This window comes from Rhododendron vialii, chromosome 5a, assembly GCF_030253575.1.
Source record: "Rhododendron vialii isolate Sample 1 chromosome 5a, ASM3025357v1".
In the NCBI taxonomy this organism is placed as follows: domain Eukaryota; kingdom Viridiplantae; phylum Streptophyta; class Magnoliopsida; order Ericales; family Ericaceae; genus Rhododendron; species Rhododendron vialii.
This window is the reverse complement of record NC_080561.1, coordinates 29,881,574-29,905,707: the sequence shown is the minus strand read 5'-3', so window position 1 is coordinate 29,905,707 and position 24,134 is coordinate 29,881,574. Positions and strand designations below refer to the sequence as shown.

The 24,134-nt window shown below is 40.1% G+C and overlaps 1 protein-coding gene, 1 long non-coding RNA gene and 1 other non-coding gene across 3 annotated transcripts; 1 reads left to right on the top strand and 2 right to left on the bottom strand.

Annotated features, from left to right (window-relative positions):
• Nucleotides 1-5,115: 5,115 nt before the first annotated feature.
• LOC131327403 (uncharacterized) lies at nt 5,116-6,825 on the bottom strand. The gene is made up of 2 exons (XR_009200293.1): nt 6,708-6,825; nt 5,116-5,225 (listed from the first exon to the last, which is right to left on the bottom strand). It is a non-coding gene; the product is annotated as an uncharacterized LOC131327403 (long non-coding RNA).
• Nucleotides 6,826-13,323: 6,498 nt separating this feature from the next.
• On the bottom strand, nt 13,324-13,430 carry LOC131328090 (small nucleolar RNA R71). The gene has a single exon (XR_009200372.1). It is a non-coding gene; the product is annotated as a small nucleolar RNA R71 (small nucleolar RNA).
• Nucleotides 13,431-18,764: 5,334 nt separating this feature from the next.
• Nucleotides 18,765-23,384, top strand: LOC131327791 (uncharacterized). Its single transcript, XM_058360923.1, has 4 exons — nt 18,765-19,454; nt 19,632-19,760; nt 20,688-22,271; nt 22,767-23,384. The coding sequence occupies exons 1-4, from the start codon at nt 18,765-18,767 to the stop codon at nt 23,382-23,384; spliced, it is 3,021 nt and encodes a 1,006-aa protein (XP_058216906.1).
• Nucleotides 23,385-24,134: the final 750 nt, after the last annotated feature.

Sequence of the window (24,134 nt, the reverse complement as noted above, 5' to 3'; positions counted from 1 at the left end):
TAGGACGTGGATAATGTGGTCAATATCCAAGTTGGAACAGAAGTCTGGACCGTCAATCGTAACTTAGCTGAGGGCGGACTTTGGGATATGTTCCTTTCATCGCCAATCCAGAACCCGTTGCGAAGGTTGCAGCAGTTAAGGACGTAGATTTTTGGGAATCGCTGCTGATGACAGATTTGGCTGAGGATTTGGGTTTAGACTGGGAAGTGCCTGCAATAGCACCGGCCGTCGATAAAGGAAAACGCAAGCTAGGTGAAGTCCCGGCTGATCTTTGGGATGTAAATGAAGACCCCTAGGTCATGCCCTCCTTAGGAAATGTTCACAATGTTACGAGGAGTGGACGGATTTTTCAGCCTGCTAATCTGCACGCTGGGAGTTCGTCCAACCCTTCTAACCAGAGGAACGACCATTTTGCTTTCCCAAGGTCTGCACCGCTTGAGGTTCCGACTGACTCTCCGATTATCGATGCAGCTCAAAGGCAACTAGAGCGGGTTCCTGCTGCCATATCAATTCGGGGACTAATCTGTTCCTCCCGTGAGCATCGTCAGAAGCTTAGTCACGCTCTCTCCTGTCTCGAGGTTCAAGCTAATGTCACTCCTGAAGCAATGATATCTCTTATCCTCCCACCTACTTCCAAACATACCGTGATCTTCACTGATAAGGACCTGCGTTTGAAGGGGTCGATCACAATCGCCCCTTACACATCACTATCAAATGCCGAGGGGTCTGGGTTCCGACTATTCTCATCGACAATGGCTCAGCCATCAATGTTTGCCCTTTGAGGGTGGCTTACCGTCTAGGTTTGACTAAAAAGGACTTTGAACCTTCCAATATGGCCGTTAAAGCATATGACAGCACTAGCCGTATGGTCGAGGGTATGCTAATGCTCAAGCTCGATTGCGAGGGCTTTGAAATGGATGTTGAATTCCATGTCGTTGACATCCCTGCCACTTTCAACCTTACGCTCGGTACGCCGTGGCTCCATAGATCTAACATCATGGCTGTCCCATCAACTCTCCACCAAAAAGTCATGCTGTGACTTCCTACTGGCACGTTAACAATTTGAGGGGACTCTTGCATTCGCCCGCTCAAGGAGGATGGTACTCCGGTTTTGGGAATTAACCATGGTGAGGAGGACATGGATCTCGGAGGTTTCTCTTTCGACACATCAGGCTCTGTCTTGGCCATCAACGTGGATGGGGACTTTATCATAAGCTCCATTGCTTTGGATATTATGAGGAGGATGTCCTATCTACTTGGTTTGGGCTTAGGGATTCACCAACAAGGGATTCCGAAATTCCCTACCTTTCCTTCCTGTGAGGGCCGCTTTGGCTTGGGGTATATCGCCTCGGCCAATGATGCCAAAAGAAGGAAATGTGCGGGAAAACCTCGAACCCTTTATGGTGATCCTGACAGTTACTTCGTCTGTGAGAAGGGAAACGCTGTTTACACAGGGCAGGCTGAGCCCTTTATCGACCCAAAGACTGGGGAGCTACTACCGGGTATTGAGATTTTTGCTAACGACACCTGGTCGGATAGCGATGAGGAGCTAGCAGGGGTGGAATTCAAAAAGAAGCTCAATCAACCGAAGATCAAGACTGACTGGCTGGGATCTTTCAATCAGGGAAGCTTAGAGCAGCTGTTTCACAAGTTCTCCCAAGTGGGTTTGGTCGAAGAAGCTGAAGAAGCCGAAGTGCTCATGCTCGGGCCCGATGCCCTCGAGGATCCCACCTCTCTTATTACAGAAGCCAAGGGTAGCCTTAAAAATTGCATTTTCAAGCCACGCTTAACTTGCGTTGATGATGTGTTTGAGTCTGAGTCTGACACAGAGTCTTGTGAGTCTAGCTTTGAGTCGGAGTTTGTGCCTCTTGGCCTTCCACGTCATAGCTTTTATTTTGAGTTTGACTCTGCTGTACTTGGCAGCCCCTGAGGAGCCTCTTGGAATGAAAGAACCTACTTCTGACTACTTTAATGATCTTTATATAAATTATGTCGACCCTGATGATGAAGGGGTAGACTTCGATGGGGATGTTCCCAAGGAAGTCCGTGCCTTCATCGAAAGGGAAGATCAAAGGCATGCTCAACCGCTAAAAGAAGAAATAGTTTCTTTAAATTTGAAAGATGAGAGCGATCCCCGAATGATTCAAGTGGGCTCCACTTTATCCCCAGAGGAATATCAGGACTTCAAAGAACTGCTCACGGAGTTCAATGATATTTTTGCATGGTCTTATCAAGACATGCCCGGCATTGACCCAGAGATAGTGGAGCATCAAATTCCTCTATTGCCAAATGCTAAACCCGTAAAACAGAAGCTAAGACGGATGCGGCTGGATTGGGTGCAGAAGATCAAGGATGAGGTCACTAAGCAGATCGACGTTGGTTTTCTCATAGTTTCTCAATACTCTACTTGGGTCGCCTACATTGTGCCGGTACCTAAGAAGAATGGACAAATCCAGGTATGCATCGATTTCAGGGATTTGAATAGGGCAAGCCCTAAAGACGATTTTCCCCTACCGCATATTGATGTGCTCGTTGACAACATGGCAGGACATGCCATGCTCTCGTTCATGGATGGTTTTTCAGGTTATAATCAGATTCTCATGGCACCAGAGGACCGTGAGAAAACGACGTTCATCACTGAATGGGGGACTTACTGCTATTTGGTCATGCCGTTTGGTTTGAAGAATGCCGGTCCTACTTATCAGTGCGCTGCTACAACCATTTTGCACGACATGATGCACACGGAAGTTGAAGTCTACGTAGATGACATGATTGCCAAGTCAAAAACTCGTGAGGGGCATGTCCCTATTCTCCGAAAGTTCCTTGAACGACTCCGTAAATATAGGATGCGCCCCAATCCGCAGAAGTGTACTTTTGGAGTCACGGAAGGTAAAATGCTTGGTTTTCTGATCACTACTCGTGGGATTGAAGTTGACCCGTCAAAGATTGTGGCTGTACTTGAAATGAAGCCGCCGGAGTCTGAAAAGAGAGTGATGAACACAAAATATAGTATTAAAAAGTATCTCATACTTGCATTTTTAGTCGGCACTTAATAGTTATTTATGACTTATTATTATTGATTCATGTTTTGTAGGTATTTTGGACTTGTCGCACAAAAAGGCTTTGTCCGAGATTTAAAAAAAAAGGGATTTTGAGTCGGGTTTTGGAAGGAAATATGAAAGGCAGCTCATGTTTGGACGGATTGTACGAGTATGGCAGGACCAAATACTAGTGTTTGATCACCACCATATATACCTAATATTATTATACAATTAGGAAACATATTATTCTTTATTTGGGATAGTGGTTCACAATTTTAGGGAAGCAAAATCAGAAAAGGTTTTGTTTTCCTTTAAAGGAACTCTCAGCTAGCCTTATAGAAAGAAAACATGACGAAACAGAGCAGGACGCTTTCACAGAATTCGGCTTTTGAAGATTGCAAGGCAGCAACTTCTCGACACGTACAGGAGCAGCGGCAGAGGAAAAGGCTAGGGAAGAAAAAAATAACTACTTTAATTTTGTAAGCTTTTATGGAGTTCTTTTATGATTTGAGTATGTGTTTTGACTCCATGAGCGGCTAAACTCTTCAACTAGGGTTGAGGATGAAGCCCCATTAACGATTATTATTTATATATTTATGAGATTTGATTTTATCCAAATATGTGATTTCGATTATGATTAAATTGCTCTTACTCCAAATCAACTGTTAGGGATAAATTTTGGATATGAGTTCAATCATGTTTTTCTCAAGATTTGGAATTGTCTTTAACATTGGATGCTGTTTTGTTCATCATTAACTATAAAACTGGATATTTATTGTGATTTGTTAAAAGCGGATACAATTAATGATTTGGTTTTATACTTACGAGCGGAGAGGAACAAATATTAGACTTTTTGATGAATTTTCACGATGATATTTTCCATGGTAACAGAATTAGCTTTCAGATTATCATGAAGAAATTTTGGGTAAAGTCAATGATCGTGAATATATAATGATACTAGTTAATGGGTGTGGATCCCGAAACCCTAGTATTTTCTCCTTTGATTAAAAAGAAATTTCAGTTTCCTCGTCTTTGATAATTTAGTTTATTGTTTTTACTTTTCACTTTTAGTTTAAAAATCAATCTCAAACTTCTGTCAACTAGGTTAGGGTTGGATCATTTTAAAATTATTTAGTTTTCCTATAAAAATCACAAAGTTCCTGTGGGTTCGACCTCGCTCTCGCCATACTATATTACAATACGATTCGTGCGCTTGCGAGTACATTAAAATTTCACATCAAGTTTTTGGCGCCGTTGCCGGGGACTTAATTATTTTTTTTAGGAAATCTAGAGATTTGAATTGATTTCACTCTTCTACTAGTTTAGTTAGCAATAAAAAAAAAAACGTTCATCACGTGCATTTGCTATACAGTGAATCTCTGATTAGTAGTAATTGCTTTTTGTCACTAAGTATTTTTGTGGTTGCTGTCACACAGTAGAGTTGTCTTTTTATTTGTTTTTATCGGTCGAGATTTCCAAGTTGGCTACAAATGCTTGATTGAAATAACTTTGGCCGGGAACCACTGCAATTTCCGTGCACGTACTGTGGTTGGAGTTAGAAGCAACTAATTGAAGGTTAGTAGAATTTACTTTACTGTTATTATTTATTGTTTTCTTATTAACGTGTTCGTGAGTCAGTGTTTGCCAAAAAAAAAAAAAGTCACTCTTAGCATTAGATACTTCTGCCGCATTTTTTATTATTATCATTTTTATTTTTATTTTCGGTCGTTTCACTTATTTGCTTTCATTCATAAGTTTATGTTTGGTTGCCGTTCGAAAAAATTAGAATTAATACCTCTTGATCCGGAAATTGAGAGAACCTTTAGACGCAGTTTAAATATTCAAAGAGTGGGACATAATCAATTAAAAATGGCGGAAGTTGCAGAAGATACAATGTCACGCCCTCGATTTTCAACATAAATAAAGATAGCTTTTCATAAATAAAACCCCTCACATTATCTTACATAATACCCCAAAAGAGTTCACCAAATCCTAATCATTAAATTACAGATCCAACTCCAAGAGTTTGAATATATTAGATCATAAAAAGAAATAGAGTTAAGGTGCTATTACATTCCCAAAACATGTTTTATCAAAAGTCCTTGAGTCTCTTTTGCCACTTCTTTCGAAAATATGCACTTGAATGCATGCACTTCGCTCCATGCTACTGCTCCGGGTTCACACCTGAAAATGATAGGTTGAGCTACACTAGCCCAGTAGAGAAATCTACACAACTATTATATGCAAATGGGATGACAGGTAGAATGAATAACAGAGGCAACATACGGTATCTCAAAGGAGAAACAAAACACGACTAGTAATTTTCCCAATGTCGACGACATAGATGAAGTACCATGACTACACACCAAGACTCTAGGCTAACCACCACACCCTATTCCGAATACTCTATCCGCTCATTGACTTCACTTTAGTCATAACGTCCCATGTTTAAAGAAAAGGACCTGTTGATAGATGACTCTATGGTGTTGTTTCGACAACCAATCATTTCTTTCGTATATTCATCAAACAAACCCTTTCGTTTACTCATATACATCACCGTTGCAATCCCACATCACACGTCACACATCACAAGCAAGTACTCTTTCTGGGCTGTTTATGGAGTCTCGCTACTCCCTGTAAATACCTTCCTCACTAAAAGAACTGAATCACATCGATCATATAGTATAGATCACTCTACCACAATTCCTCCAATACACCTCACAACTCAGCCATTCATCTCAATCACATATAATGAATTCACAACAAAGACTTATTCACAAAGAAGTAGTAGGGATAATTTTATCTCAGTCAACTAGCTATCATTACGTAATTAGTTTCTCATCACCATACAAGCACTTACATATCAAGGGATATTCCCTAACAACGATTCATAGATCTTCACCTTGCAATTCATAAAACCGTACCAATTACACAAGAGATGTACCACATATCAAATATAAGAAAATGTCTCATATATCCATGCCTAGCGTTGTTTAACTCAAAGGGGTGTTCCACATGTTCGCTTTTCACATAGCATGTCAACACACACAACCTTCGCTCACCTATGTTCCATATATTCTCTAAACCCTCGTTTCGATATCAATAGGCTCATACGGAATCCAACGACTACTATAAAGACTTAAGCATACCACTAACCTCATCTAATCATTCAATTATGTACTCAGGCGTACTTAAGGACGTCCGTGGCTCGCTCAACGTTTCTAAGGAAAAAGGAATATCCAACGTATACAAACATATCCATCTTATTTTGGCTACCAAATCTTATCGGTGAAGAATTAGGAGATGAGACCACCACCATTGGAAAGTAGACTTCCGGCACATGAATTTCGGTATAAAATTTACCCAAAACAGAGTTCGGATGAAAAAGTTATGCCCTTTCGAAGTTTTGCCAAAATGCTGAATTTTTCATTTCCTACCGGTAGGACACATTTTCCTACCGGTAGGAGACCACAATTTCACGAAAATGACTCTACTGGACAGCGTTTCTACCGGTAGGGCCAAAACTCCTACCGGTAGGACTTGGGTTTTCAGTGCACGATTTTCAGATTTCACCAGAACAATTCCAACAACAAAACCAATGATCTAAGGTGCGATTCAAACACCAAATCAACACATAAACATATAATAGATGAGAGAAATCCCTACCTCGAAGTCGAAGAACGAAATCCAAGCCCAACCAAGCAAGCCCTAGCTCCGAAAACTTTGAATCATCCGAATACTCCTCTCCGAGCTCAAACCCACGAAATACGAGCTCAAGATCGCGCGTGGAAGGAGGAATGAAGGTTAATTTTCATGGGTCTCAAGTTTATAGGCTTGATTTCGAGAGAGAGAGAGAGTGAGAGAGATAGAGAGAATCGGGCGGGAGGGAGAGAAGACCGAGAGAGAGAGAGAGAGATGTGAGTGGGAGAATGATTCTCTACCACTCACTCTCACCTATTTATACCACCACACACATCAATTACAATTTCACCCCAAACTTCCAGATTCTATCACATTCAACCCAAATCACATATTCAAATCACACTTTCTCTTTACCTCAATATTCTAATTTTATTCTAACATTAAAATTATTGAAATTAAACACGGGTCTCTACATTCTACCCCCCTTAAAGAAATTTCGTCCCGAAATTTGCATAGAATAAATGAAAGCACACCATCAATGGATTTCTTGTCCTAAGGGCCGTGTTCATCACACAACGCTTCGTATCCGCCACTTCCGTGTCCAAAATGCAAGAAAAGTAGAAAACTCTATAATGCCACAACTAACTAGCTTAGCTTCTTACTAAACAATTGCCAAGTTCCGATGTTCATTCACGTCAAATCACGAAGTTGTCGTATTCATACAAATCATAGTCATGTTACCAACTAATTCCAGTCTCACAAACCATATCCATTCTCATTACTTCCGACTAACCAATTTTGGTTCCATGGACCGTGTCCAAACACAAAGGAGAATTTCATAACGTTGTAATTCAACAATCTTGTCAAGCAATACGTAATCGAAAAGTTCTAAGATTAACTCATCCATCCCAAGATTTACTAGATTCTTCGCGCACGCTTACAGGGAAATCAACTTTCATACATTTCTCCTTTCACCTCATTTCTTTACTCCCCGACTTACTCAAATTATTAAGACTCGCACAAGTAGAACTCTAATAGTTCTTAATACTAACTCAAGACAAATTCCCTCAAAAGACAAATGCCGAGTAGTTGTTAAAGTGTCCAACACGATGAAGTCTAAACTAAAAATGATCATGAATTTCCAACTTATATTTTCCAAAGCCATGGTGAAGTGTTAGTTTTGATGAAAATTTTGCCCCCTCCTTGAAAACTCTTGTTCAAGTAGTTGCCAAACCATTGAAACATGCCCATGTGTGACAAAATTCTATAGAATTTGAAAGGAAATGTTCATTTCGGAACGACATTATCAACAATTTATTACGAACAGCGCACTTGGTCATTTGAAAATAATGACAATTTTGTCAACATGGAAATGGACTATGATGTAGCCGACTCCAAGTCTATACCGTTATCATTTTTGAAAATGATCTATACCGTTATAATTTTGAAAATGAACTATGCAAAGATTCAATTTTCACCAAGCATTATCCCTTTCCGAAAATTTTTGAGTTCAAAATATGTACATCCGTAAGTGTAACAACTTTCTAAACCAAGACCCACCACTCCACACATTTCACTATATTTACGCGGCGCTCCAAGTAAAGAATTCAATTCATGTTCGGCATATGTCTACGACGTCCAGGGTAGTCTTGCTTATTCAACAACTTCACGAAGGATTAACCAAACTAGCAGTTGTCTCAACGAAACCATAATACAAAAATTGAAAGACATGCAAAACTATCATCAATTCATAAGCTGCAACAAATTTAGTAGTCGAGACAAGAGATTCCAATTAGCATGTAGCATTACATCTAACTAAGAGGTTAAATCGTCCATACAAACACCTTCAATAAATTATCTATCTAGCATGTAGCAAGTACCCTCACATTATATCATTATCTATCCAGCACCACATCCTAAGAACGAAACATTGCACACTAGTTCTAACATGTACGTTGAAACTAAATAGCAACACATTTTATACACCAAATACAGTAATAAGTCAACCAATCATAGACTTTCCGCACAATTTATTGCAATTACACAGTACCGAATACATCTACACGTCAACGGGTTCACACAGTACCCAGCGGGCTCACACAGTACCCAACGCAACCACGAGCTCACACAGTGCCCAATACAACAACGGGTTCACACAGTGCCCAATATAGTACGGGCTCACACAGTACCCAGCATACTACGGGCTCACACAGTGCCCTATACAACAACAGGCTCACACAGTGCCCAATACCATCACGGGTTCACACAGTACCCAATACAACCACGGGCTCACACAGTGCCCTATACCCTACGGGTTCACACAGTGCCCAGATACCACAGGCTCACACAGTGCCCTATCTCACCACGAGTTCACACAGTACCCTACACAACCACGGGCTCACACAGTGTCCAATACTTCATAACTCGTGGCTCTAAGAAGCCCAATAGTAATTTAGTTCATTTCAATCCCACAAGACCTTACACGATTTCTATTCATTTTATAAATCTTGAATATTTTCATCCCACTAGTCTAGTTGTCACAACACTTAGATTTTATCAGACAAGTTCATAGAGACAACTCCGCAATGCTATCCAACACTAGAATAGACCTTACACTTCATAATAACAATCATTTGGCAAATAAGCACTTTGTATATGCATAAGTAATCTCAACATAACATATAAATTCACTTTACCTTGCAACGCGGTATAAAACGCATGACCCGACCCCGTGGGTCTTTGTACGCTCCCTCTGCTTGTCGATTGTGGACAATCTACCTCTAAGTGCCCCGGATGACGACACCGATAGCAAACCCGAGGTGGTCTCTGACCATGATATTCCTTCTCCTGAGGACAGTCTACTGCACGATGGCCCGACTGGCGGCATCGATAACACACAATTGTTGATCCCGACGGAACTCCTGACGTTCTGGAAAGATTAGGTGGTTCTGAACTATGCTGGCCCGAGGTGGACCAAAATTGATCTCTTTGTCTCTTCCTGCCTTGGCTCCCAGATGTTTCTATAGATATGTTCTTGCTAATGGTTTGTTTCCTCGACTCCCGCACTTTCGCCTCCTCTGGTATTTCCTCCGTATACTCAATGCTTCTAGCACACTCGATAATGTCAGAAAACCTTTCAATTCGTTGACCTACCACAAACTTCTTGATAGACAGACATAACCCTTTCTCAAAACGCCTACATTTCCTACCATCGGTTGCAACTAACTCTGGCGCAAAACGGGACAAGGTTTGGAACCTAGTGGCGTATTCTGAAACGGTCATGTCACCTTGATCTAACCTTTCGAATTGGTTTCTAAGCTGTTCACGATACGACTCTGGAAAATATTGGTTTTCAAAAAGTGTCTCAAATTCAGCCCAAGTCAAACTTTCCTCAACCGGCTCAATTTCCTGATTTGCAACTCCAGCCGCCCTCCTAACGTCTCTCCTTACTCCTAAAACAGATTCCCACCACTCATTCGCCTCACCGGTAAGTTGACAAGCTACTATGCTCACCCGTAGGTCGTCCTCCGTAATCTTTAGTGCGTTGAAGATCTTACGAATTTGTGCAAGCCAATGATCAGCCACAAGGGGGTCGCTACTTTCTCCATCGAACTGAGGTGGATTTCTACGACTAAACTCTCGCATGGCTACTATGGCCCGACTGTTCACGTTATCCCTAGGGGGTGGTTGCAAAAGATTAGCCGCCGCAAGTGCCGCTACAATATCCCTAGCAAGCTGATTCTGTCCTGCCTCCATTCTCGGATTCCCAGTCCTACCCCGTCTATTCTCAGGTCTCGGAGGCATCTCACTACAAAGAAACAATAAAAAGATCATCAACAAAAGATACACTACGAATCTCCAACTCCACCAATCTCTTCTAACAACTCTACGCCACTATACGGTAACATAAATGCAATGCCACCTAGTTGGATGCATGTCAATCACTCAGTAGCACACAAGTCATGTCACAATGCAATAATTTTTTTTTTTGAACCCATGAGACTCAAAGTCTCCCCACGGTCTCAAGGTATTCTAAACTTATGCTCTGATACCAAGTTGTCACGCCCTCGATTTTCAACATAAATAAAGATAGCTTTTCATAAATAAAACCCCTCACATTATCTTACATAATACCCCAAAAGAGTTCACCAAATCCTAATCATTAAATTACAGATCCAACTCCAAGAGTTTGAATATATTAGATCATAAAAAGAAATAGAGTTAAGGTGCTATTACATTCCCAAAACATGTTTTATCAAAAGTCCTTGAGTCTCTTTTGCCACTTCTTTCGAAAATATGCACTTGAATGCATGCACTTCGCTCCATGCTACTGCTCCGGGTTCACACCTGAAAATGATAGGTTGAGCTACACTAGCCCAGTAGAGAAATCTACACAACTATTATATGCAAATGGGATGACAGGTAGAATGAATAACAGAGGCAACATACGGTATCTCAAAGGAGAAACAAAACACGACTAGTAATTTTCCCAATGTCGACGACATAGATGAAGTACCATGACTACACACCAAGACTCTAGGCTAACCACCACACCCTATTCCGAATACTCTATCCGCTCATTGACTTCACTTTAGTCATAACGTCCCATGTTTAAAGAAAAGGACCTGTTGATAGATGACTCTATGGTGTTGTTTCGACAACCAATCATTTCTTTCGTATATTCATCAAACAAACCCTTTCGTTTACTCATATACATCACCGTTGCAATCCCACATCACACGTCACACATCACAAGCAAGTACTCTTTCTGGGCTGTTTATGGAGTCTCGCTACTCCCTGTAAATACCTTCCTCACTAAAAGAACTGAATCACATCGATCATATAGTATAGATCACTCTACCACAATTCCTCCAATACACCTCACAACTCAGCCATTCATCTCAATCACATATAATGAATTCACAACAAAGACTTATTCACAAAGAAGTAGTAGGGATAATTTTATCTCAGTCAACTAGCTATCATTACGTAATTAGTTTCTCATCACCATACAAGCACTTACATATCAAGGGATATTCCCTAACAACGATTCATAGATCTTCACCTTGCAATTCATAAAACCGTACCAATTACACAAGAGATGTACCACATATCAAATATAAGAAAATGTCTCATATATCCATGCCTAGCGTTGTTTAACTCAAAGGGGTGTTCCACATGTTCGCTTTTCACATAGCATGTCAACACACACAACCTTCGCTCACCTATGTTCCATATATTCTCTAAACCCTCGTTTCGATATCAATAGGCTCATACGGAATCCAACGACTACTATAAAGACTTAAGCATACCACTAACCTCATCTAATCATTCAATTATGTACTCAGGCGTACTTAAGGACGTCCGTGGCTCGCTCAACGTTTCTAAGGAAAAAGGAATATCCAACGTATACAAACATATCCATCTTATTTTGGCTACCAAATCTTATCGGTGAAGAATTAGGAGATGAGACCACCACCATTGGAAAGTAGACTTCCGGCACATGAATTTCGGTATAAAATTTACCCAAAACAGAGTTCGGATGAAAAAGTTATGCCCTTTCGAAGTTTTGCCAAAATGCTGAATTTTTCATTTCCTACCGGTAGGACACATTTTCCTACCGGTAGGAGACCACAATTTCACGAAAATGACTCTACTGGACAGCGTTTCTACCGGTAGGGCCAAAACTCCTACCGGTAGGACTTGGGTTTTCAGTGCACGATTTTCAGATTTCACCAGAACAATTCCAACAACAAAACCAATGATCTAAGGTGCGATTCAAACACCAAATCAACACATAAACATATAATAGATGAGAGAAATCCCTACCTCGAAGTCGAAGAACGAAATCCAAGCCCAACCAAGCAAGCCCTAGCTCCGAAAACTTTGAATCATCCGAATACTCCTCTCCGAGCTCAAACCCACGAAATACGAGCTCAAGATCGCGCGTGGAAGGAGGAATGAAGGTTAATTTTCATGGGTCTCAAGTTTATAGGCTTGATTTCGAGAGAGAGAGAGAGTGAGAGAGATAGAGAGAATCGGGCGGGAGGGAGAGAAGACCGAGAGAGAGAGAGAGAGATGTGAGTGGGAGAATGATTCTCTACCACTCACTCTCACCTATTTATACCACCACACACATCAATTACAATTTCACCCCAAACTTCCAGATTCTATCACATTCAACCCAAATCACATATTCAAATCACACTTTCTCTTTACCTCAATATTCTAATTTTATTCTAACATTAAAATTATTGAAATTAAACACGGGTCTCTACATACAAAACCTTTAAGAGAGTAGTTCTCACCTGTAACCACTAATCCTCCTTCTTGTATTGTGTTACCCACGACAAATGCGACACATTTTGTGCTGAAACCTCACATAATACAACTTCTTCCTCAATTTCATGGGATTGAACGAGAGGATCCATACATGCATGTTAAAGACTTTCTTGAAATTTGTGCTACCTTTAGGTTTCAAAATTTTTTTGAGGAGTCTGTTAAATTGCGCCTTTTTCCCTTCTCACTGAAAGATAAAGCAAAGGCATGGTTAAATTCTCTACCCTCTGGCTCAATCACTTCATAGGACATCCTCGTTAAAAAGTTTCTTTCAAAATTCTTTTCAATGTCAAGAACAACTACTCTAAGGAGGGAGATTACTGATTTTTGTCAAGAAGAACATGAAAAATTTTATGAGAGTTGGGAGAGATTTAAAGATCTTATTTTAAAGTGCTCCCCTCATGGTTTTGAAACATGGAGACTAGTTCAATTTTTTTATAATGGTTTAACTCAGTCTAACCGCAATATGCTTGAGTCAATGAACGGGGGTGGTTTTCTAAATCTTAGGGGCGATGCAGCTTATGAATTTCTTGAAAATTTGTGTGAGAGCTCTCAACAGTGGGATTTTACTTCTCATAGAGACAAACAATCTTCTACATCTAAGAGAGGGGGAGTATATGAAGTGAAAGAGGATTCTGATATGAGAATAAAATTGGATAATCTTACTCGAAAGGTTGAGGTTCTAGCTAGAGGTGTCAAATGGGTCGGGTCGGCACGGGCACGGCACGGGCACGGCACGTTTGAAGGCGGCACAGCACGGCACAGGCACGGATTTAATCCCGGCACGGCACGGAACGGCACGGTCGTAGTGGGCACGCGGCACGACACGGGCACGGAAGTGAGCGGGAACGACACAGGCACAGCACGACACGGTCTTAGACGGGCACGATATGGGCACGGCATGGAAGTGGAATGGGGCACGAGTCACGGCACGGCACGACACGGTTCTAGACAGGCACGGCACGACACGGCACAGGCACGGGGCACGGCACAGACACGGAAATGAGGGGGCACGGCACGGGCACGGCACGGAAGTTGGTTTGGCACGGCACGGCACGGAAGTAGGATGGGGCACGAGTCACGACATGGTTCTAACCAAGCACGGCAAGGGCACGGGTACGGGCACGGAAGTAGAACGGGATTTTAGTCGGGCACGGCACGGCACAGGCACGACACAACACGGTGTCGGTTCTCGTCGTCGGGCACGGCACGGCACTAGGCGTGGAAAAACCCAAAAAAAAAAAGTTATTAAATGAACAAAGGATTTTAGATTATAGTTTACTTTATTTGTATGTGTTTTTTTATAATTCAATAATTTAATAATCTTTTCCTTTTATTTAAGTAAAATAAGCTTTTAAAATATTTTATATGATTAAGAAATTTTAAATCAAAATTCAAACATGATAATAATAAAATATACTAATTACTACACATATACTAATATACATTATGTTTTATCTAATAAAGATTTTTAAAAAATACATAGAAAAAAAGAAGAAAAAAAACTACTTTAAAAAAAATGGTTTTAAAAAAATAATCTCTATGGAGTTCAAACCCAAGTTCTTGGGGACTTGACAGTTGACACACATCTCAAACCACCAAGGCCAACAATCTTTTTATGCTTATAATTAGAACAAGTAATATATATTACATAATTGATAATTCTATTCTATAAAGACGAGCCTCTTGTACGCTAGCCACACGATTGCGACACAAGTATGATGATCCATACCGTTCATTTTGTTGTTCTTGGTGTTTTTATCACTCTCGCAAATTTTCGGGTCTATTGGGTTTTGGAAGCCCTTTCATCGGGACGTAGATTTATTAATAGAATTTTTTTTGTAATGTGCGATTAAATATATAACGATAACCAATTTACTTTATTTTTTGCACGAATGATATAATCACTCCCACATAAAAGGTAAACGGTTCCGATTTTCAAAAAACAACTCGGACGGCCCTCAAGTGGTGTATTATAGGACTTTAACGCGTTTAGAACCACCGAATGTGTTCTGATCACGTGGTTTCCGACATCCGATTATCAATTTATCACCTATTCAGGGGAGAATGATAAATTATATAAGATCTTAAATTGTAACGGTTTAGATCGAACATTTGAAAAAATGAGTTTGTAGCTACCTTTCAAATCTATACATCGAACTTCTCTGGTTCTATATCAATGTACTCTGCCATAGTCCAAAATATGTTAGCCACACGATTATGACACAACTATAATGATCCATTCCATTCATTTTGTTGTTTTTGGTGTTTTAATCACTCTCGCAAAAATTCGGGTCTATCGAATTTTGGAAACCCTTTCATCGAGACGTAGATTCATTAATATGAAATTTTTTGTTATGTGCGATCAAGTATATAACGATAACCAATTGACTTCATTTTTTGTACAAATGATATAACCACTCCCACATAAAAGATAGACGGTTTCGATTTTCAAAAAACAGCTCGGGCAGCCCTCGATTGATGCATTATAAGACTTTACGAGAATTTTTCTTTATTGAGTGCATATGGATTATGGTGAGACTGTTGCACATGATTAAGCACGGCACTGGTATAAATAGAAAGAGATTAGTGGAGCCAGAGCCCTAGCAGCCCTTGCCCTTTCATCTCATTTGACCGGTCTCTCAGTCTCACTCTCTCTCTGTCGTCTCTCACAACGTCTCTCTCTCACTCTCAACGTCTCTCTCTCATTCTCAGCGTTTCTCTCTCTCACTCACAGATCTGATCAAGACTCTCTCTCTCTCTCTCTCTCTCTCTCTCTCTCAACGTCTTCCTCTCTCCCTCTTAACTCTGAAACAGCGAAGCCCAAGCGGCCTGCGGCCAAGCCGGCAAGCCCTATCTGGTGACCGTGGACCGTGGTGACTGCCTTGCCGTTTCCGTTTCCGTTTCCAGCGGTGAGTCGGTGACCATTTAGCGATTGCGGTTTTCGTTCCGTTGCTGTTGCCGTTCATTAACTCAAACGGCTCAAACCCTAAGTCAGACAACTCAAACCCCAGATCTGAGTTTGCCTGACTCACCTCTGTCTCTCTTCATTTCCGGCGACACACAACTCTCAAACGGTGAGTATTTACAACCTTGGCCCGTTTTTGTTCACGGTCGTTGCATTTAAGGCCGTTTTACTGCAAGTACTTGGGGTTTCGACGCGAAAACATGTTAATTCAATTAATGATCTGTTTTTCACTCGATGTTGTTGCTTTTTTAAGTTTTATTCTAAATACGGTGAAAAGCATTGGCTTGATGTATTTCACTCGATGATCTGTTTTTCCCTTGCTTTTTATAGCTTCAGTTTTGAGTTTTCCTTGATATTCTGAAGCTTTAGTCTGAAAAAATATATGTGGGTCAGTCAGTGGGTCTTTACTTTAGAGTTTCGAAGTTGGAGACTGATATTATATGCCCAAGAATCATGCATCGCAAACCATTGTATCCCCTTTCGTCAAAAACAAAATAGTACTAAAATTATGAGAAGATTCGACTCTAGCGACCCAATTAGTCCAAGCCGTAAACGATTTGATAGCTAATTATATTTCACCAAGTTGTAATATTCCAGCTCATCTAAAATATTAAGTTCTTAGAGATAGAGGTAGCTTTATTTCTTATATCCTCATGCCCATTCATGATCACTGATAAACCGAAATCCTAGACGCACTTGCACTACACCATTGAAAAAGGTCATGAGCAAACAGCTGATTAAGTTTACCAGTCTAATTATCTGATGTGATCTTGAGCTTTTATCATTTAGAGCAGTTTCTCCAACTTGTCTTTGAGCTGCAGAGGAATAACAAGATCATAAGATGCAAAACTACCAACATTGGGGAATATTTCTGCCTTTTGCAGCAAACAATCCATATTCATGAAGGCGTGATCAATTTGTAGAAAAGATTCAATAATTAGAAAATTAGAGTATCAGCTTGTATTCCCTCCATGTGATTCATCAGTCTATTGTTGCTGCTTTTGCATATGATTTTGTCAGTATGCTGTTATATTGTACCCAATTAGGGCTTTCGTGTTTCCCCTTTAATAACCCATGTTATGGTGTTTTTCTGTAGATGGCTACTGACTCCCACTCAAGTTCTTCTGATGAAGTACCACGAAACCCTATTGCACCACAGGGTATGGGTTCTGTAGGTGAGGAGGAGGCCGCTTCAAACATTGTTGGTGGTGGTCCTGGTGGAAGTGGAACAGGACCTTTAGGTTCTACTGCTACTCCATCAGATTCTGTAGCTGCAAATTCAGGCCTTAGTGGTTCAAAAAGGTCACGACGCTACTCATGGGTATGGAATCATTTCTCTATAGTAGACAATTTCAAGGATGAAAAGGGTATTGACATAGGAAGGAGGGCCGTATGCCATTATTGTGACAGAAATTATAAATGCTTAAGTAATAATGGTGTAGGGCCACATGGTAGACATCTAAGAAGTAAACATGCCGATAAAATTGGTGGTGCATCTGATAGTAATTTTGTTTATTCAAAAGAAAAAATGAGACGTGGACTAGCCCTTTATGTAGCTGCAGCAGAACAACCATTTACTTTTGGTGATGATATTAATTTTGTTTATTCAAAAGAAAAAATGAGACGTGCATCTGATAGTAATTTTCTTTGAAACGGTTTGCAATAGTTGAGCATCACACACCGAGACGCGAACTTACTAAAGGACAATTACACATTTAGCTTAGGAAATTCGATGAATTCTTCATGAGAAGTAGTTATTCTTTGGAGAAGTTGCACCTACTGTAGGTGGAAAGCATCGGATGGTTACCAAGAGGAAACAAGCCACCAAATGGTCCAAATCCTTTTAAATAGTTTTGTTGCGCAGATGTATATCCCTATCTTCCATGGATTTGGTGGATAGTTTACTTTCCATATAGTAGCATAATCAGTTCTCTGGCTGTAAAATAATTATCTAGGGAATAACAGTTCCCATGTGTTCACCTTAACTCCCAATATGTAGAGGGCAATCAGCAATCGTGTTGGCAATTGTTAAACATCTCAACTACCAATAGCCTCCTGTTTCTCACAACTTGATCTTTTAAGAGAGAATTCACGTCTAAAATTTGCTTTTTACCATGTTCATCTTCTTCTCCTTCTAAGTTATTTACTTGAAAAAAAGTCATGTAATTTTGGTTTGTACCATAAGGAAGCAGAGAAATCCAGCGGGCAAATTTGAGGGGAGCAGCAGAACTATGAAACGGTATAAGCACGGCAGGCACAACATGGCACGGCACAACACACGATTAAGGACCGGCATGGCACGACACCGCGAGGTCCGCGACACAAACCGACAAAAAAGGCACGCCACGACCTGACCCGACAAAATAAAGCACGGTACGACACGACAAAAAAAGGCACGGCACGACACAAGCCATTAAGGGCCGGCACGGCACGACACGACAAAAAAAGGCACGGCACGACACAACCCGACAAAAAAAAGCATGGCACGACACGACCCGACAAAAAAAGGCACGGCACGACTCGGCACGATTGATTAATCGGGCACAGCACGACATGACACGATTTAAAAAAGGCACGGCCCGATACGGCCCGACAAAGTAAAATGGCCCACCACGACACGGCACGAGCACGGCACGGCACGGCACGCCATGGCATGATGAAGTAAACGGGCACGGTACGGCACGACACGAAGCACGGGTTGGCACGAAAGAAAATGGCACGGCACGGCACGACAGGCACGTTTGACACCCCTAGTTCTAGCTTTAAGTAGAACTATGGAGTCAGCCAATCAAGTTCAAAGTGAGGTGTGTTCTCTTTGCAGTAGTCATGTGCATACAACACAAACATGTCCTTCCATTATTGGATACTCTGACAGCTATGTTGAACAAGCGAATGCGCTCAATAATTATGGAAAATCATTTGCTAGTCCTTTTTCGGAAACATACAACCAAAATTGGCGAAATCATCCAAACTTTTCATGGCTTCAGAACCAACCTACTGCAAATATAGGTGGGCAACCTTTTCATTCACAAAATCAATCTCCCCCAGGTTTTCGTCCTCCTACACAATCATACCCTCCTCAATCTCAACCATTTTATGCTCCAACTCCCGTGTCTCAACCGAACTTCCAATCTGTTGCACCACAGCAACAATCATCCTTAGAGGACACCCTTAAAGCAATCATGGCTAAAATTGAAAAAAATGATGCTAAAATTGAAAATTCAACTCACTTGCACGCTCAAGCCATTGCTAAACTTGAAAATCAAATGGGTCAATTAGCTAGTCAACTTGCAGAGAGAGAGAAAGGGAAGTTTCCGAGTCAAACTCTAGTGAATCCAAAAGGACAGTTTTCTATAGGCACCACCTCTACTCCTTCAAACGAGCAACACCATGTTCAATCAATCATTACCCTTAGATCCGGGAAAGAAGTTGATAATAAAGTTAGTATGCCAACAGAGGAATTAGTTGAGGCTAAAAAAGAAGAAAATCATGTTGATCCTACTAAAGTTCAAGAGTCTATTTCTCCACCACTTGTAATAGAGCCACCTGTTAGGAACTTTGTCCCTAAAGCTCCTTATCCTCATAGACTAGTAGCTCCTAAGAAAGGTACACAATTTGGAGACATTCTAGAAGTGTTTAAGCAAGTACAAATCAACATTCCATTCTTAGATGCCATTCAACAAGTGCCCTCGTGCGCTAAATTTTTGAAAGATCTAGTCACTATAAAAAGGAAGACAAATGTTCCAAAGAAGGCGTTTTTAACTGAACAGGTTAGCTCCATTATCCAATGCAAAATTCCAATAAAATACAAAGACCCTGGTTGTCCAACAATTTTTTGCGTTATAGGTAACCATCATATCGATCAGGCTTTGTTAGATTTGGGGGCGAGTGTCAATTTATTACCTTACTCAGTGTACTCACAATTAGGTTTAGGAGAGTTAAAACCCACACCAGTAACACTCCAATTAGCTGATAGATCTGTCAAAATTCCTAGAGGAGTCATTGAGGATGTTCTAATTAAGGTTGACAAATTCTATTTTCCTGTGGACTTCATAGTCCTTGACACTCAGCCTGTCCAAAACTCTAATGGGCAAATTCCTGTTATTTTAGGGCGTCCCTTCTTGGCCACATCTAATGCTTTAATCAATTGTAGAAATGGCGTAATGAAATTATCATTTGGTAATATGACTGTCGAGCTAAATATTTTTAATACAAGCAAGCAACCACTAGATGAAGATGAGATTAGTGCAGTTTGTATGATAGACACTTTGGTTGAAAATACTTTTGTTCAGTCAAGTTTTAAGGATCCCTTAGAAGCTTGCCTAGCACATTTCGGGTGTGAATTTGACATAGATGAATCAATTGAGCAGGTTAATGCATTATTCGACAATGCCCCGTTAATGAGCATCGATGAATGGCAACCAAAAGTGAACCCTCTTTCACTATCTACATCACCAGCACTTCCATCTATAGTGGAGCCACCTAAGTTAGAACTCAAACCTTTGCCAAACACTCTCAAATACAAATTCCTTGGCCTTTGTGAGTCTTTACCAGTAATCATAGCTTCTGATTTAGATGATACACAAGAACAAAAATTGTTGAATGTCCTAAAAGAGCACAAGGAAGCAATAGGGTGGTCCATAAATGATATCAAGGGAGTTAGTCCTTCATTGGTCATGCATAGAATCCATTTAGAGGAAAATGCTAAAACTTCACGTGAGCCACAAAGACGTCTAAATCCTGCAATGCAAGAAGTAGTTAGATCAAAAATTCTTAAGCTTTTAGATGCTAGCGTTATTTATCCCATATCTGATAGCAGTTGGGTGAGTCCTGTTCAAGTTGTTCCTAAGAAATCGGGTGTGACGGTAGTAAAAAACGAAGACAATGAATTAGTTCCAACCCGTGTTCAAACAGGATGGCGTGTTTGTATAGACTATCGAAAATTAAATTCCATGACACGAAAAGATCATTTTCCTTTACCATTTATTGACCAAATGTTAGAAAGGTTAGCGGGACATGAGTATTATTGCTTTCTTGATGGTTATTCTGGTTATAATCAAATTCCCATTGCACCGGAAGACCAAGAAAAGACTACGTTCACATGCCCTTATGGTACTTTTGTGTACCGCCGCATGCCATTTGGACTATGCAATGCACCAGCCACCTTTCAGCGATGCATGGTTAGTATTTTTTCTGACATGGTAGAACGTTTTTTGGAAGTGTTTATGGATGATTTTTCAGTTTTTGGATCTTCTTTTGATGAATGCTTACACCATTTGACCCTAGTGTTAATGCGATGCAAAGAAAAAAGTCTTGTGCTTAATTGGGAAAAATGTCACTTTATGGTTAAGCAAGGAATTGTATTAGGGCATATTATCTCGCATAAAGGTATTGAAGTGGATAAAGCTAAAATTGATTTGATATCTAACCTTCCACCCCCACGTACTGTAAAGGAGATTAGATCATTTTTGGGTCATGCGGGCTTTTATAGGAGGTTCATTAAAGACTTTAGTAAAATTGCTAAACCTCTATGTAATTTGTTGGCCAAAGATGCCCCGTTTGTGTTCAACAAGGAGTGCCTTCTTGCTTTTGAGAGATTAAAAAGTGAGTTGACCTCCGCCCCTATAATTCGACCACCCAATTGGAATGTCCCTTTTGAAATTATGTGTGATGCCTCTGATTACGCGGTAGGCGCTGTTTTAGGACAACGTGTCGATAAGCTCCCTCATGTAATTTATTATGCTAGTAAGACGTTAAATGATGCACAATTAAACTATTCCACTACAGAAAAGGAGTTACTAGCAGTTGTTTTTGCACTTGATAAGTTTAGAGCTTATTTATTGGGTTCTAAGGTCGTAGTCTATTCAGATCATGTTGCATTGAAGTATCTGTTGTCTAAAAAAGATGCTAAATCTAGATTAATTCGATGGATTTTGTTACTGCGAGAATTTGACATTGAGATTCGAGATAAAAAAGGCTCTGAGAATGTGGTGGCCGACCATCTGTCTAGATTAATTGTAGAGTTCACTGAGGATTCATTGCCCATCTCTGAAACTTTTCCTGATGAACAACTGATGCATGTGTCTCAATTATCTTCACCTTGGTTTGCAGATATTGTAAATTATCTTGTAACTGGAGAGATACCTTTGCATTGGCCCAAGCATGATAAATCTAAATTTTTATCCAAGGTTAAGTACTTCTTTTGGGATGATCCATACTTGTTTAAATATTGCCCAGACCAGATTATTAGAAGGTGCATTCCTGAAAGTGACCAATGTAGTGTCATTTCTTTTTGTCATGATTATGCATGTGGAGGCCATTTTAGTGCTAAAAAGACGGCTGCAAAAATTTTGCAGTGTGGATTTTATTGGCCTTCTATTTTTCAAAATTCGCATGCATACTGTATAGCTTGTGAGCGTTGTCAAAAGTTAGGTCGTATTACAAGAAGAAATATGATGCCTCTTAACCCAATTTTGATTGTAGAGCTATTTGATGTATGGGGCATTGATTTTATGGGTCCATTCCCTAATTCCTTTGGTAATTTATATATCCTTGTCGCTGTTGATTATGTTTCTAAGTGGGTTGAGGCCATTGCATGTAAAACTAATGATCACAAAGTGGTGGTCCAATTTTTGAACGATAATGTGTTTGCTCGTTTTGGGACACCACGTGCTATTATTAGCGATGGTGGTAAGCATTTTTGCAATCGAGTATTTGAGCATTTAATGAAAAAATATATCATAACGCATAAAGTTGCAACTGCTTATCACCCCCAGACTAGTGGTCAAGTTGAGATATCTAATAGGGAGATTAAAAATATACTTGAAAAAACAGTGAACCCTAATAGGAAAGATTGGTCTTTACGCCTTAATGACGCATTATGGGCTTACGGTATGGCATTTAAAACTCCCATTGGAATGTCTCCTTACCGACTTGTCTATGGCAAGGCATGTCACTTACCTGTAGAACTAGAACACAAGGCATATTGGGCTACCAAAAAACTCAATTTTGATCTTGACAAGGCAGGTGTTCGCAGAAAGCTTCAACTTCTTGAGCTAGAGGAAATTCGGGATGATGCTTACGACCGTGCCAAATCATACAAAGACCGTATGAAAAGGGTTCATGATCAAAACATTTTAAGAAAATCTTTCACTTCTGGTCAAAAAGTCTTTCTTTATAATTCTCGTTTGCATTTATTCCCAGGCAAACTTCGTTCTCGATGGTCTGGCCCTTTTATTGTTCGCACTAGCTATCCGCATGGGGCAGTTGAAATTGAGAATCCTAAAGATGGTTCCGTGTCTAAAGTGAATGGGCAGCGGTTGAAACCGTTTATAGAATTGAAAATCCCAGAAGTAGAGGAAATCCTTTTGGAAGATCCTATTTATCAGGATTAACCATTTAGTCTGCCCAAAACTGGTGATCTTTGTATGCTACTGTACATTACTAGATGAGATTAGTATTTTCTCTTCTTTTATTTTTATTTTATTTTATTTTTATTTGTCTCATTCAATATTTGTAGGCATTCTTTTCTTTTCTTGTGTTCCCATAATTTGTTTTGCAGGAGTCACATAGTTCAGTCTTATTGCGCTTATCAGGTGTATCCTATCCTCTCTCACTTTTATGTTACAGTCTATTTTGTAAGCGCTTGCATTCATGACATTGAGGACACTGTCACATTTAGGTTTGGCGGAGGGTTCACTTATTATTTATGTCTGTTCAATGCATGGACTCCGTAATCAACCATTTTTTTTTTAATTTTTTTTGTTGTTTCTCTTATAAAAAAAAAAGAAAAAATGAGTAAAAAAAAAATATTTTGGATACTTGATTATGATTTCCGACTTGTCTATTGGTTTTCAATTAGTGCTAGTTTGATTGTTGCCCAAGTTGGAGTCTTGATATGAATTCATTGGTTTAGTTAAACTTGTGAACACATGTATTGAAGAGAGGCACTCAGTTGGTTCAAATCATCTATGTTTGGATAGCGATTAATCACTTGTGTACATGCCTTTGCACGAGCACCGTCACACTTGGAGTTGGATTTGACCTCGAGTACCATACATATATTTTTGATGCCTCAGTATGAGTCATATGTCTTATTAAAATGCGTAATGTCCTTTCCCCAAAAAGTAAAAAAAAAAAAGGAG